This window comes from Dysidea avara, chromosome 1, assembly GCF_963678975.1.
Source record: "Dysidea avara chromosome 1, odDysAvar1.4, whole genome shotgun sequence".
NCBI classification, from domain to species: domain Eukaryota; kingdom Metazoa; phylum Porifera; class Demospongiae; order Dictyoceratida; family Dysideidae; genus Dysidea; species Dysidea avara.
Genome location: NC_089272.1, coordinates 31,069,089 through 31,085,545, shown reverse-complemented (window position 1 = coordinate 31,085,545; position 16,457 = coordinate 31,069,089). Strand labels below are relative to the sequence as shown.

At 36.8% G+C, this 16,457-nt stretch overlaps 1 protein-coding gene across 1 annotated transcript in view; it reads right to left on the bottom strand.

The window, feature by feature from the left end:
- Positions 1–7,097: 7,097 nt before the first annotated feature.
- The window catches only part of LOC136261526 (protein mesh-like), a 79,226-nt gene continuing 69,866 nt past the window's right edge, over positions 7,098–16,457 (bottom strand). Inside the window, exons 9-12 of the mRNA XM_066055548.1 lie at positions 10,102–10,200; positions 9,537–9,653; positions 8,351–8,509; positions 7,098–7,463 (exon numbers count right to left, since the gene is read on the bottom strand). Of these exons, the coding sequence (XP_065911620.1) occupies positions 7,273–7,463; positions 8,351–8,509; positions 9,537–9,653; positions 10,102–10,200 (566 nt within the window). The 3' untranslated portion in view covers positions 7,098–7,272. The remainder of the gene's footprint in view (positions 7,464–8,350; positions 8,510–9,536; positions 9,654–10,101; positions 10,201–16,457) is intronic.

The following is a 16,457-nucleotide window of genomic DNA, read 5'->3' as shown; positions in this document are numbered from 1 at the left end:
TTTTCAGATCCACCACCAGTAAAATTTCAGTTCTTGAAATGCTTGCACTATTAAACAGGGTATAGTTGAATCATACAATGTCATGTATATAGTACCATAATTGTGTACATAGCTACGCTGTTATACATACCTGCTATGTTATGCATTGGTATTGTAGTAGCAAGTAAAGTGTATAGATAAGTACTGTACACTGCACCAGGCATGTAGATTTTTAAATTTTATGAATCATAATTATTTTAATTCTATTATGCTATGGCCATGCACATGTAGATTTTTTAGTTCTTATTTGACTTTAAAAATGCTAAATAATATCCCCTTAATTATATGACTTGTTATGAGATGGGGTGTACATGTATTTGGTGCCCATAGACATGTTTGGTATTTGCAGTCCTAGGAACACTTGCATGTGGCTTTTCATTGCCAATGTATTTTGATTTCAGTGTATTTTTATGAAGGCTGGTGTGTTCATGGTCACATGTGTGCAGTGTTAAGGATACTATTAGCATTCATTGAATGATGTACGTGTCATCCCTTCCTTTAATGACACATATTCATGTTGCTAAAGTGATAAAAGTGTATACACTCAGCAGAAACTTGCAAGACAGATAATGGAGCCAGGATAGCTGTGACAAAGTATACTATTACTTTTATTATTGTTATTATTAACACTTTACAGTGACCAGCACTGAAGGTCTGACAGCAACATGTGCTGCAGCCTTAGGATTACCTAACCTACTGTAATTTCAAGGACTTAGACTTAATCACTTGGCTTACTGACTGACTTAATGACTGATAAGGTGTAACTGAAAAGGGCCCAAAGTAAGGAACGAAATCCCTCCAACCCCAGGATTCGAACTGCAGGTCATCCAATGTCTAGTCGGTTTAGTGATTACTGATTGCTCAGTTTAGCAATTACTGGTATACATGATGTACGTAATATATACAACAATTACAATAACAAACAGATACAGGTGTATATTATACTGTATGGTCCCAGTAGAATATTGGTAACATGCTGTACAGATTTCTATAGTATACAGCCGGATGGTGTGAATTATAACAGCAATACATTTCTAGCAGTAGAATGTACAAGCTAACAAGCAAATATTATCCGGTTCACCAGATAATTCATGGCTATGTTCTCTGGTATTAATATCATTGACCTAAATGTAATCATTGCCATAAAGATGTTTTGCATTAAATGATAACTGTTATGGTTACCCATAGTCGTCATTAACAACTACAACTTCCCCATAATCTACATGCATGTGGCAAGACAACTTCTACTAGGTAGCTTAATATTTGGTTTATGTGTGGTAGCTAGTGTCCTTAATTTCTTTCATCATTTGGTCTGTAAGTTGTTATGTACTGTATATTAGTGTTTATAAAAATATATAGAAGGGGATTGTAAAACTACCAGGCTTCATTGCACACATATGATTACATGGGGTAAATACCTGTTTACTGTAGTACATAGCTAGCTATTACAATTTTATGCATATTGGTGCTATTGCTAAAGTGGTGTCCAAAAAAGTGCATTCATACCTGGCTATGCAATCTTAGTCAGTGTATTGGTAGACTGACAATACATTTTTATCGGTATACACACATATACCTCAGTATATATGACAAGCTAAGTACGTCCAGCATGGTTGCATGTGTATGTGCTCATCTGTACTGTGATGATGCTATGAGCATTCATTAACAATTCCTCACTGTAACATAATCATCATCTGTGGGTAATACCTAATAAATTGTCTTTGTTCTGTAACTCACCGTACTTGTCACCAACTCTTCTGCATATTCAATCAGATCTTTAAAAGTAACAAGTAGCACATTGCTGGTCATGCAGCTGGTATTAGTCATAATATAGTATATATTTTACTCAACAGCATGTGATAGCATATTGGTTTCTCTTTGTAATAGTTGGGCATATTAGTTTGAAAATATTTCCAATCAAATACATTTTATATCTCATAACTTGACTTCTACTGATACGCTTAAGGTGGATTATATCATTATACAGTATGTACAGTTATCAGTGGCTGAACTTGAGAAGGCTATAAGATTGCAAAGGTGGTCATATAGTTATTTGTTCTGTGTATAGTGTTTTCCAATTAAAAATTTAATAGCCTTTTTTGTTTGCATGCAAACCACATGCATACGTAACTACTATTGTAAATGATTATGATATTGCACGATACATGTATTGTACATGTCACACTGTATGCCACCAACTACGTGAGATTTCTCCTAGCACAATTGTACGATAATAGATTTGTGCTTATTACAGTTTCTATTGCTCACACTCAAAATTGCACATCATAATCAAATAAATTGGCCATTAAGTTGATTCCAAATAACAGTAACAGTAACAATTAGCCATTAACAATAAGTATAAGTACACCTACTATTTGCAAAAAAATTTCAATGTAGGAATTATCCCATTTCCTGTCCATCTGTTCATCAGGGGTGGCAGAGAGGGGAACTGTAGCCCCTGTCAAAGAGACTTATGGAGGAGCTTAACCCCTCTAAAATTATCTATAGCTGTACATGTCATTGAACAATTGTATGGATTGTATTATACCAAGTAGCTATACAAATGCTTACAGTAGCTACCTGTAATTCCAGTGAATCAACTGGATTCTACTTTAGCTACATGCATCAAGATCCATATATACACCCTATTAGAGCAGTCTCCCTAATATAAAGGTAAAAAATATATTAATGGTGACTGCTGAAATCACACTCAGATTCTAAAAGATTGGGGCATGCACTCAGATCCCTCTATACTAAGCCTAATAATAAAGCAGTCACCATAGTACAACAGTCATGCTAATATTAATAATAGCATTTTGATAACTGTTAAATGCACACTCTGTGTTCTGTGAGTTTAATTTTTAGAATTTCCTGGGGCATGCACTCAGACCCCTTAGAATCATGATAGTGAGTGAAGGCATGTGATAGGCTATACATACACCTTAGTACTAGCCCCCTAAAAAGGTGTATCTTCATCCTCAACTAAAACCGTATTGTGTTTCTACATGTGTATACTGTAAATACATACACATCCTTTGATGGACAACAGCTACAAGTGTGCGACCAGTTTCAAATTTTGACCTGTCATTTCATATACTATGGATTATGTGAAAATTCTCTGTCAATAGCATCCTAGCTGGGTGGTCAAGTTAAAATTGGTTAGAATTGGATGTGTGCGGAAGTCTGGTTTGTCAAATTTGAGACACACGGTAGTGTGTCGTGCGGCCCAAGAAGCCGGTACGCAACACCCGTGAGTATATTGACAGGAAGAACGAAAACGCAATTTTCGCACCTCCGTAGCTCTGTGCTGCCTTGATGAAACAAGACGATTTTTGCTGTGGACACTCCGTCCAACTTCAGCACATCACATTCCAAATTTGAGCACAATTGCTTCAAGCGTTCCCGAGATATTCGACTTCAAAAATTGGCTTAGTTGCTTCGTTTTTTTTTCTTCCTCTTTTCGCACACTTACAAAAACTGCTATAAAACGCGAACGCCAAATGCGATTGCCTTGAAATGTAGTACACAGAAGAGGGGTATAAAGGCGCATCTTGGTACCAACTTTGGCTGTAATACAATAAATAGGCAAAGAGTTATGAGCGATTATTCACGAAACATAACACCAATATGTTGTCACGCCTACAGGGTAAACCGCTTATGGGAAGAAGCTGAAAATCGGTGGGTGAATAGGTTAACTATTGAACCTCAAACCTTTTGTGGTTTAAAAGAAATCGAGCTAAAAACCATGAAGATACAACGAAAAAACCAATAGTGTGTAAAAGTTACGCAATCGGGATTAGCTAATAAAAAATAAAAACCACTGCTTGCCACGCCTACCAGATAAACCGCTTGGGGTAATGCTTTGAAAATCGCTGTACAGATGGAGTAATACACTTAGAAAGGCTCTTCAATGGTGTAGAAGAATCAGACTTAAAGCCACGGAATTATAATACGAAATCCAACTTGGTGCAGCAAGTGCGAGATCGAGATACTCTAATAGAGCAGTCATCCTAATAGAGCAGTCACCCTGAAGAGAATTCAAGAGATCAGCTAGAAACAAGTAACCTGTATAGAGATCAGCTACAAACAAGTCACCCTGTAGAGAGATCAGCTATAAACAATTTGCCCTGTAGAGAGATCAGCTAGAAGAAGTTACCTTGTAGGGAGTTCATGCAACTTTGGAAAGAGATAGTTCAGCTTAAGAAATCGCCTTGTAGAATTCAGCTACAAAGAAACCACCATGTAGAGAGTTCAGCTACAAGCAAATCGCCCTGTAGAGAGATCAATAGAAGAAGTTACCTTGCAGAGAGTTCAGCTACAAAGAAACCATCATGTAGAGAGTTCAGCTGCAAACAAATCACCCGTAGAGAGTTCAGCTACAAATAAATCTCCCTGTAGAGAGATCAGCTAGAAGAAGTTTCCTCAGCTACAAACAAATCACCCTGTAGAAAGATCAGCTAGACGAAGTTACCTCGTAGAGAGTTCAGTTACAAAGAAACCACCATGTAGAGAATTCAACTACAAACTAGTGACCCTGTAGAGACATAAGCTAGAAGAAGTTACCTTGTAGAAAATTCAGCTACAAAGAAACCATTCTGTAAAGAGCTCAGCTGCAAACAAATCACCTATACAGAATTCAGCTACAAACAAATCACCCTGTAGAGAGATCAGCTAGAAGAAGTCACCTTGTAGAGAGTTCAGCTACAAAGAAACTACCATGTAGAGAGTTTAGCTACAAACAAATCACCCTGTAGAGAGATCAGCTAGAAGAAGTTACCTTGTAGAGAGTTCAGTTACAAAGAAACCACCATGTAGAGTGTTCAGCTACAAACTAGTGACCTTGTAGAGACATCAGCTAGTAGAAGTTACCTTGTAGATAGTTCAGCTACAAACAAATCACCCTGTAGAGAGATCAGCTAGAAGAAGTTACCTTGTAGAGAGTTCAACTACAAAGAAACCACCATGTAGAGAGTTCAGCTACAAACAAATAACCCTGTAAAAAAATTTCAGCTACAAACTAATGACCCTGTAGAAAGATCAGCAAGAAGTCACCTTGTAGAGAGTTCAGTTACAAAGAAACCACCATATAGAGAGTTCAGCTACAAACTAGTGACCTTGTAGAGACATCAGCTAGTAGAAGTTACCTTGTAGAGAGTTCAGCTACAAACAATTCACCCTGTTCAGAGATCAGTTAGAAGAAGTTTTCTTGTAGATAGTTCAGCTACAAACAAATCACCCTGTAGAGAGATCAGCTAGAAGAAGTTACCTTGTAGAGAGTTCAGTTACAAAGAAACCACCATGTAGAGTGTTCAGCTACAAACTAGTGACCTTGTAGAGACATCAGCTAGTAGAAGTTACCTTGTAGATAGTTCAGCTACAAACAAATCACCCTGTAGAGAGATCAGCTAGAAGAAGTTACCTTGTAGAGAGTTCAGCTACAAAGAAACCATTCTGTAAAGCACTCAGCTGCAAACAAATCACCTGTACAGAATTCAGCTACAAACAAATCACCCTGTAGAGAGATCAGCTAGAAGAAGTTACCTTGTAGATAGTTCAGCTACAAACAAATCACCCTGTAGAAAGATCAGCTAGAAGAAGTAACCTTGTAGAGAGTTCAGCTCAAAGAAACCACCATGTAGAGAGTTCAGCTACAAACAAATCGTCCTGTAGAGAGATCAGCTAGAAGAAGCTACCTTGTAGATAGTTCAGCTACAAAGAAACCATTCTGTAAAGAGCTCAGCTGCAAACAAATTACCTGTACAGAATTCAGCTACAAACAATTCACCCTGTACAGAGCTCAGTTAGAAGAAGTTTCCTTGTAGAGAGTTCAGCTACAAGCAAATCATTCTGTAGAAAGTTCAGCTAGAAGAAGTCACCTTGTAGAGAGTTCAACTACAAAGAAACCACCATGGAGAGAGTTCAGCTGCAAACAAATCACCCTGTAGAAAATTCAGTCACAAACAAATTGCCCTGTAGAAAGATCAGTTAGAAGAAGTCACCTTGTAGAGAGTTCAGCTACAAAGAAATCATTCTGTAAAGAGCTCAGCTGCAAACAAATCACCAGTACAGAATTCAGCTACAAACAAATCACCCTGTAGAGAGATCAGCTAGAAGAAGTTACCTTGTAGATAGTTCAGCTACAAACAAATCACCCTGTTGAGAGATCAGCTAGAAGAAGTTACCTTGTAGATCATTCAGCTACAAAAAAATTTACCCTGTAGAAAGAGCAGTTAGAAGAAGTCACCTTGTAGAGTGTTCAGTTACAAAGAAACCACCATGGAGAGTTTTGTAATAAATATATGTATTATATTATAATTTGTACATTTACTGATAAAATCAGAAATATTTAAAGTATTTAAAATCTGCTTCATCTTTTCTTCTTCCTGTGGTAAAGAAAAAAAGGTAAGTTAAAAAAGTCCCAAAGCTGGCCATGGGGTATACAAATACAAAAAGAAGTGAAATCTAATCCAAAACAGCCAAGCTGTAAAAAAATAGTGCGGCCCTCAAAAAGACTATGGTGAAAAAAGATGTGAAATCCAAGGTGGCGGCCAAGAAATGGCTGTGATGGTAAGTTAATGGTAAAAATTTTAATAACAACAATTCAGGAGAATTATTGTGACGCTTGGTCAATTGGCACAAAATTCACCTGAATTGTCGTTATTAAAATTTTTACCATTAACCTACCATCACAGCCATTTCTTAGCTGCCACCTTGGATTTCACATCTTTTTTCACCATAGCTTTTTTGAGGGCCGCACTCTTTTCTTACAGCTTGGCTGTTTTGGATTAGATATACCTATCAGCAGTGTGTACGTAATATCTAACATTTTGATAAATGTCCAGGTTGACACACCCATCCATCTGTTGATTTAGTTGATAGCTAACATTTTGATACAAGACATTGTTATAGGAAACACTCTGACACAGTTATAACACACCTGTGTATAAAATGTAATATAATTATATCTCCTATTCATATCCTTTACAAGTAAATAACTTTGATTTCCAATGTATGACCTTGTCCACACCACCATCCTTTTGTATACAAACAGCACAATATTATGAACTACACTCAGCAATTTTAATATTTGTATATAGCTGCATAATAAAAAATTTACGACAGTGCATGCATACAAAAGTCCCTATATGCATCAAGTATAAACAATGACTAAGAACTACATACAATAAAAATAAGTTGCTAAAGAACAACACTACAAGTCAAATGGCTATAGCATTATATGTAGGATTTTGGCACCATCTGGTTACCAGCTTGGTAGGCATTTCCTCCTTGTATCTGAATCATATTTTGTTGATTAGGCTGATAGGAAACATTTTGATACACTAATGCTGGACTGCCAGCAGCAAATGGATGTTCCACTTCAGCAGGTGGTGCCTCGTATCCTGGGTTATTTACGATCAAATCCCCTAAAAAAGCAAGCAAAAAGTATTTTAGCAAAGTAAAAAAACCAAATTATCATTCCACCCCACTAGTCATCCTAAAAGTTAAACTCTTGGATACAGGAAAATGTTATAGTCCAGATGATCAGTTGTAGTGACTAGATCCCTAAATAGTTTTCAGCCCCAATTCAAGCATGCAGATGGAATTGTCACAGTCATATTGTCCCATCAAGAGTTTGGATCACTTTCCTTTTTTGCTGCTCTGCTCAACTTGTACATACTATAGTGTGTCTACAGGGAAAGCTGGTCTTCCGATGGCCTGTATAATACCCACACATGCCAGAGATGTCTGCAGTTCTATGAAGAACATTAACTGAAAAGCAGTTTATAGTCGGTACACGTTCACCTGAGCCCCCGCCAAATATAGTAATATCAAAGAGGAGAACATGTGTTCACTCCCAATGGTGGAACAAGCATGTTTTCATGTTGTAAACATGTTTGCACGCCTGAATCGTCCATACTAGATATTTTTAAAGCCTCATAACTCACTTGTTCTTGCCCGTATCAAAGCGCTTTTTTGATTAACAGTTCTGGCATTTGAAGGGCTTCATGGTGCTACTAAATGTTTGGGCAGCTGGCCCTTGTAACAAGAATTATTAACAAGAAATGAAGGCTCAGGGGAACGCAAACAGACTATTGTTGAAGGTAATTTTTAATGCAGAAAAGTGTATCAACTTTGAATTCATGCTAGTGCTATTTTGACTAGTTTTTGCACCCACATGGTTGGTCCTACAAAATCCACTCCTGTTTTTATCTTGTTACTTAATAAAAATTACCAGTATAAAAATGAGAAATGATCAATGCATATAGCTTGATCTACGTATATACTATATAATACTGCCATATTCACTCACTTTTGTCTTCTGCAACTGGTTTGGCACCCTTACGGCAACAACAGATCACAGTACAACATAGTACTCCTATCAGAACAGCTGCAACCAATGCTCCTGCTACTGCTGCTGCTATTGCAATAATGAGTGTCCTGTTATCATCATCATCATCATCACTAGGTACTGTAAAACAATAGGTACAGTATCGTCACGTAAATACACATACATACAGACAGTATCAACAATCATTACAGCATTTTTGAAGCTATTACACAGTCAGTTACAACTACTTTCAAGGGAAGCTCCAGGTATTTTGGTGACAAGTTTCCAAATAATTTTGCTGCATGCACAGGAAATATTTTGAAAGTTATGCATGCTGGTATTTTCACTAAAAATATTGAAACATGACATTTAAACATGTGCTGGGGATTGATATAGGCTGCTTATGCTGGTACAATGTTGGTAAAAGTGGAGCTATGTAAACTTTGAAACATGCAACAGACATGGATTCCATCTCCTGGGGACACATGCCTAGAAAAGTTAATTTTGGCATATTTTTAGCATGTTGGTTCAAGTGTAAATTGGTACTGTTTGTTATTGTTGATTGCTCTATTAGAGTATTTCCTCTTCAATACCTATGGAAACCTCAGAAACCCCCTGTATCTGCCCCTGACTCCAAGAGTGTTATAGCTACAGTTTTTAGTACATAATACTACCTTTATAGTAAGTTAAAGAAAAAGTGTAATTATAAAGCTTTTCTTTGAGGCTTCAGTGCTGCCTTGCTAGCCATTCAGTACTATAGTAACAATTCAAAAATTTACATATCCTTGAACCTTATGAGAATGATCTTACTTGTAATTTTCTAATGCAATGGATTTATTACCAGTTAATCAGAAACAACTCCACTGTTCACAGTGTAAAGAAGACTTTTGTGCACTCACCAATCAGACTCATTACTGCACCAATGATCATATGGTAAGGCTTCAGCAAACATGTACATACACTGTATAGTGTAAGCTACTGAGCTGCTAGTGATTTGTCAAAATGTTTGTCAACATGAATGAGTGATTAAAGCTTGTGGAAATCCACCAGTCAGATATGAAAATTAACGGAGGAGGTATATATAGCAACACAAAGCAGTGCACTGTACAAGTATTATGCATTAAATGAGCAGTACTGTTGTATTGTTACTGTATGTACATGTACGTACCACGTGTTTCACAAAGTATTCCTGTATAGCTGGATGGACAATCACAACTGTAAGACACTCCCTGTTTAATGCATGTTCCTCCATTCTCACATCGATTAACATCGCAAACACTGTACACTATGAACATGTGATAATAATTATATAAACATTACTACACTTTGTAGATTTACATAGTTATGTACAGTATGTTAATACTAAACAAACAATTCAGTAGTACACATTGTACAGTTTTTACCAGGAATGTCTGTGTATAATATACTTGAAAAGTGCATAGTAATTTGTCAAGATGAAATTTTCTATTCTTAGACTAGCCAAAAATCACATCAACAAAAAGACACTGAGACTTCGCAATTAAAACTTTATGTCTACACATTTGAATCCATGAAAGCACACATTTAGACACTACCTTAGCAGTGCAGTGACAAGGATGCAATAGTTCAAGTTTGCATTAATGTAATGTTATTAGTGCACAACATGCGATAATCTATTGTAAGCCTTGACAGAACAGTCTATGATTTAACAGTGTATTGTGGATTGGTAAAGAAAAATGGTATAGAATGCTTACCTGGTGAAGTACACCGGTCTCCTTCATACCCAAATTGACAGTTACAAGTATCATTAGCAACACAAGCTCCTCCATTTGCACAAGGTGGGTTACATACAACTATGAAAAACAATGTAAACAAACACTCAGTATAAATGTCGTTTAAAATTTCTGCTGTGATGAATGATCGAAATACACAGGATACAGCAATTCAAATAAATATGATTTTTTTTTAAATTCCAACAGTAAATTTTCAAAGTAATATGTACAGCATTAGACTCTATTTCTGGATCGGTTGTTTTGGGTGGGTAATAAATCTCATATATTCCTCCTTGTTTTCTAATATACTCAGTGCCTTCAGGCACAATATAGCACATGCCTCAAATCTAGTATGCATTCCTATCTTAGTTGGGGCACTTAATCGTGCCTCTGTATGAGCATGTATGGTTGCTATAGTGCTGTTATAGTAAGCTGCTTTTGTCAATGTTATGACAGCCATGAAACTAATTTGAGTGTAGTATAAAATATAAGCTTTTATGTAAACACTATGGATTTCATAAACCCACTGGCTCTTAGTAGTTCCCTAACTATGCTCATGTGCTATAGCCTTGGGTTTTGGGATTTATAAATTCCATGAATACAAAGCAAATTGCCTTGATTTCTTCAGTGGTAGTCACACCAATACACACAGCACAGATAGCCATATGGTACAGTACTGAATATGGCTTTATCACTATGTCAAGATACTCTTGGATTGTATGGGATACATCTACAGTATGGTGATGCAAAGTATACTGTACTAACCTGGATAAGACAGTCTCAATATTTCTTCAAATCCCATACTGCCATCTAATGTGGATAATCCAATGTCCATCCTACCAGTGGCGGCAATGTCATACAGGCAAAAAGTGTCATTATTGCAAGCTAAAATGGCTTCTGCTTCTAGTATTGGATCACCGAACACTGGACTAAAAGTAGGTGTGAAGTATGGATCATGAAAATTCTGCCAACTTTGTCCACGTTGATAAGTAAATAGGCTTTGGTTTACATGAGAAATAATCCCTAAGAAAGAAAAAGTCTATAATACAGTATTATTTTTACTATGATTATCTTGACGGCTTTGCCAATGGGATCACAGTCTGACTGCTACACAGAATACCAAATACACCGTAGGATAACAATTGTGATTGTGAAGGATTTGCGTGTAAATGTACACCAAGACACAACATAATTGATTTTAACAGGTATTTCAGATGCTGAAGCACCCTTTGGAAAAATCTGATTATACAGTGTACTGTATGCTAACTAGGCAGTGGATGTGATGGAACCTATACTTGAATTTGGGAAATCAAATGTGTTGGCAGCCAAGAAATGAGCAATGTTAATGTCAATAAATTGTAGTAATGAAGTTATATACGTACATATGACAAGAAATCTGACCACTGTACATGTGCCTCCTTTTGTTAGAAACTTGCATTATATTACAGAACCATTTAGTAGTCGAGTTTTCTATTTGGTGGGGCAGAAAACAAAATTGAGTAAATCATCCAGCCATTCCTGAGATATACATATATACCATATACCAGAAATTTCACAGTATGATTGTATATTTCACAATTTTGTCCTTAGTCAGGATTTTCAAGTTTTAAATTTCACGGATGCCTCTTAGTCCAGGATTTTCGCATTTATATTTCGCAGATTGCCTGTTGCTTGATTCAAAATTTTTGTTCTCAATCACACAGCTACAAAGGGTCTCCATTGATATTTACTTCAATCATCGTACAGATTGCTAAAGCATGTCTGAAACAAGTAGAACAGTAGCAACAATCTCTGAACAAGGCAACAAGGCAACCAGACTAATCGGTTTTTTACAACATAACTTAAAGAAACTATTCATGTGCACTTAAAGAACTAAGTTATAAACAATTTGTCTTACCTGTGCTGATATATGCTGCTGCAATTTGGGACCCATACCACCTAAAGGACATAAATAAAATAGAAATGATACAACATAGAGCAGCTAGATTTGTCCTGAATCGACCATGGAGAAGGAATATGCGAGATAGTATAACTGAAATGCTAACATCATTAGAATGGCCACCACTCCAATTAAGGAGAAAATGTGCAAGATTAACTCTATTATACAAGATTATCCACAACCTAACTGAAATACCTAACAGCTACTTACTAACATTATCACCTGTCACCATTACAAGATCTAATCATGAACAAAAATTCCTACACTATCATACATCAATAGACAACTATAAGTACTCATTTTTTCCAAGAAAAATACCAGAATGGAATGGACTACCACAAGACATCATCAACCAACAAACTATTGACAGCTTCAAAGAATTATTATGCAATCACTTTTAATGTACATCAGCACTTATGCCCCAGGCGGGCTCTGCTAATTAAACAATATAATAACATAATAAGGCATACCGGTAGTCTTGCAATAGGCCAGCTTCATTTGTGAGCCACGCCCACTTAAAATATTATTATATTGTGTACTGTGCAGGAATCATTTAGACAGTCTATGATTATAACGCACAGGTGTAAGTATATAAGTGTCCATATCATTACAAAACTCAGTGTATGTGGGAGCGTTGACAATGTTCTGGGATGGATTGTTCTATAGTTTAATTATTCACTGAAGGGAAGAAGGAAAATTTAAAACTGTCCACTCTAGTATTTATTAAAGTAGCCACTTCGTAGAAAGGAGGGAATGGGAGTTAAAAAAATTGGGAAAGTGTGATATGGTTTGTAAGCATACCACATATGCCTACAACACTATCACACACCAGGAGCCACACTGATTTATTAGTTTATTAGTAAGGTGAGTTGAAGTTTATAGGACTTACATAAATTTTCACTTGATAAAATTTCACAGTACAGTAGCTTTGCTGACCGTGAAAACCGTGAAAATTACGTACCACGAAAATTTACGGGTATACGGTATGACATTTCTCGGGGTTGGATTTTTCTTTTTGCATAATTTAATAAAGTCACCAACTATAAAACACAAATTGTGACCCAGTCTGGGAAAACCGGGCTTATCGCCTACTTAAAAGTATCGAGAAATGCCGGTTTTAAGTATTTAGTGTGTTGTAGCTCACCAATGGTTGAAGCTATGTGTACCAAATTTTCACACGAATTACTTACCTTCCACAGCATCCACTATGCAAGTAGCCAACAACTAAGTTTCCCACCATTTTAGATAGTTTTTAAACCGAGGTTGACTGTATCAGGCGAGCTGCAAAATGGGTGGGAGGTGGGGGCCTGGAAGGCACGCAAGATGGTGTTCAAAAATTGAAAAGGAAGGCGTAGGGATGAATTAGGCGCCATTGCGGTCTCAAAATTGGCTAAAATGAAAAGAAATCACATACAGTCATCCCCAGGCTGACCAGAGCACCATTAAGGCCCCATATCACATGTACGGATCGCCACTGGGCTTGGGAAAAGCAGCCAGCAAAACCAGACCACTCAAGTCTAGCTGATTTGATTGTGGAATTAGATAGTTTATTTATGTAGCTTTGTGTCCTGGGTGAAAAATCGAATCTGCTGACATGGACGATAAGACCGGTTTTCTCAGACTGGATCACAATTCATAAATTATTGATCACCTTGAAATTAGGTGCACTAAAACATATCATACAGTATGATAGTAGGGATTACAAAGGAGTAGGCATTGCCCATGAAAAAAAAACATCACCTCAAAACCAGCCTTGTTTTTCCCAGACAACGATGAGGCAGTATTGGTTAGGTAAAACAAAGCCCAAACAAACCTTCAGATTGACCCAAAATGCTTTCATCAAGTTGCTACGGAATTTTTCAAAAAAAATTTTAACAGAATTTTCTACTGACTGAGTGACTGACCGATTCCTTCAGACAAGCGTAACTCGATATCAGCTAAGGCTACGTGTATGCTACAGGTTTTATTGTTTCACTGTTCGACTTCTCTTTGGGCCGAGAGGTGTCTTTTGGCATACCGCAGTATGTACAGTGCATTCTTCATGGACTCACCAGTGTCCTTCTCTGTGTCCCATTCATCTTTGCTGACAGTGAAATGTGTTAATTTGGCAGTAGTATGTGATGGCTTCCCTTCGTAATGGAAATTTTCTGTATTTTTCATTGTGGCTACTTTGATTGCAGAGGTGCCTTACGAACGGTTTTTTGATTCATCGTGCTACATAACGGGTTGAACATAGCTGACAACGAAGCGTAATAAGTACTTCATTTTTCAGATGAAAATTAATATCTGGGAGGTGCGGCGTCTTTTCTTTCTTTTGATGAGGTATGTGTGGGTTCACCAGTCATAATAATTCTATTTTACAAGAAAGGTTAAAAAACAAGTACACAGGAATTTTCAACTAGAGTAGGGACCATAGCACATCGATAAAAAGTAAAAACAAGCTGGAGGAGTGCACGATATTAAATCACAATAAAACAAATAAGAAGTGTTATATTCCTACTGTGCTCAAGATACTATAATGGAAATGCACAGTAGGGTTATAACACTTCTTATTGTTTTACTGTGATTTAATATCGTGCACTACTCCAGCTTGTTTCAGTACTTTTATCAATGTGCTATGTTCCCTACTCTAGTTAAAAATTCCTAATTTTTTGTGTACTTTCAAAGATATACAATCATTCACATACTGAGTTTGGAGCAAATTTGATAAGCATCTACATGTACAACATTTTATGGACAATTTTCACATAGAAAAGATCAATTGTTGGTATGGGAATGACTTGTAAAAATGGCTTGCACAGAGAGGATTGAAGCTCTAACCATTTGTGGTTTACTATTAATTCGCCATTAAACTACTGTTAAAGAATGGCTAATAGCCAGCTTTAAAACTTGTAAAATACAAACAAATGTTAGCTATACTAGGTATTGACCATATTCCAAATAACGTCACACGAATTTTCTATTTGGGAGACTCTTATATTATCACCAATGGCGATTGAGATTTTGAAGCTTGATATAGAGGCTAACAAACAATATATGTGACCCGGTCTGCGAAAAGGGCTTTTATAGCCTTTCCAATTATCCATGTTTGGCTAATCATAACTCCTAATCTACTAAAGCTATCACCATGTAATTACACCCACAGCTACTGCCAGGTTAGGGCTGTTGAGTGACCAAATTGTAGGATTGTACTATATTCACCTGTCAAGTTATGGGTTACCATATATATGCAATTGGAAAGGCTATAAGAGCCCTTTTCGCAGACCGGGTCACATATTGAGGTGAAACTACCAGGTTTGGTTATTACAGCAAAGAAACAATAGTATTTCTTCTAAACTTTAAAAACCAGCTGAAAATTCTAACCCGGCATTACAGAATAGATTTTATACCCTTATAACTGCACCTGCTAGTTTTAGCTCAATATCTTCTTCCAGGATTGAATAGTGATTTGAATCTTAATAAGTCCCATTGGAACTCTCACTTGAAATTGTTAGAATACCCCAAATAGCTGCAGCCATTTTATTTCATGACGTCATTTGGAATACGGTCTATTGTGACAAAACAAAAGATCATTTACCAACAGAGTTTTTACAGCTTAACTATTTTGGTGTGGTTTTTATCACTTACAGCCTAATCCAAACTCATGAATCATTTCAATTGTTGAGTTAAGTGGCAGGTATTCACTGGAATTTCTTCTCATCAGATCATCAGTCATATCACCATTGAACACACCCATTAAACCAGATGTAGAGTTTCTGTAAGTGTCAGAAAGACTAACAAGTAGAACTGATATTATCCCATTCTCTGCTTTAGCCTGCACATATGCTCCACTGGAAAACAGTGCAGAGAGTGTTTGGTTGCCCATGTCAGAGACGGTGACATTAGTAAACTCCTGCTTTTGCAGATCATCAAAGACAACTCTTTCTCCATTAACAAGAGCATCCAACCCACGTCGGCTCAACTCAAACTGGACAGTGTCTGAGTCATCTTGTTTAGCAGCTATTGCTGTGAACACAGTTGCACGCACAGCTAATCCATTAGAATCTTCTGCTTCTTCCATTCTAGCTTGTAGTGTAAACAACTCATCTTCATGTTGCACTAGTGTGAATTCTCCTTTACCATTGAAGGTGTACTTGAAGCCATCCAGTGTTACCATATGAGGATCTCCATATACACAAGCTAGAACATAATAATGTACATATTACCACTGAACCTTCAGTGTTTAGAAAATAGTTCCAGCAGGCACATGCATGATAAGTTCCATTTTGTGGAACAAGTGTTGCAGTTGAAAAGGCTCATATGCAGTATTGATAAAGCATGCATATATGCATCATATAATTACTGCACTTGTAGGTACATCATTCAATCAGTATTAGCTTTCTTGTATCAGGTATGTGCA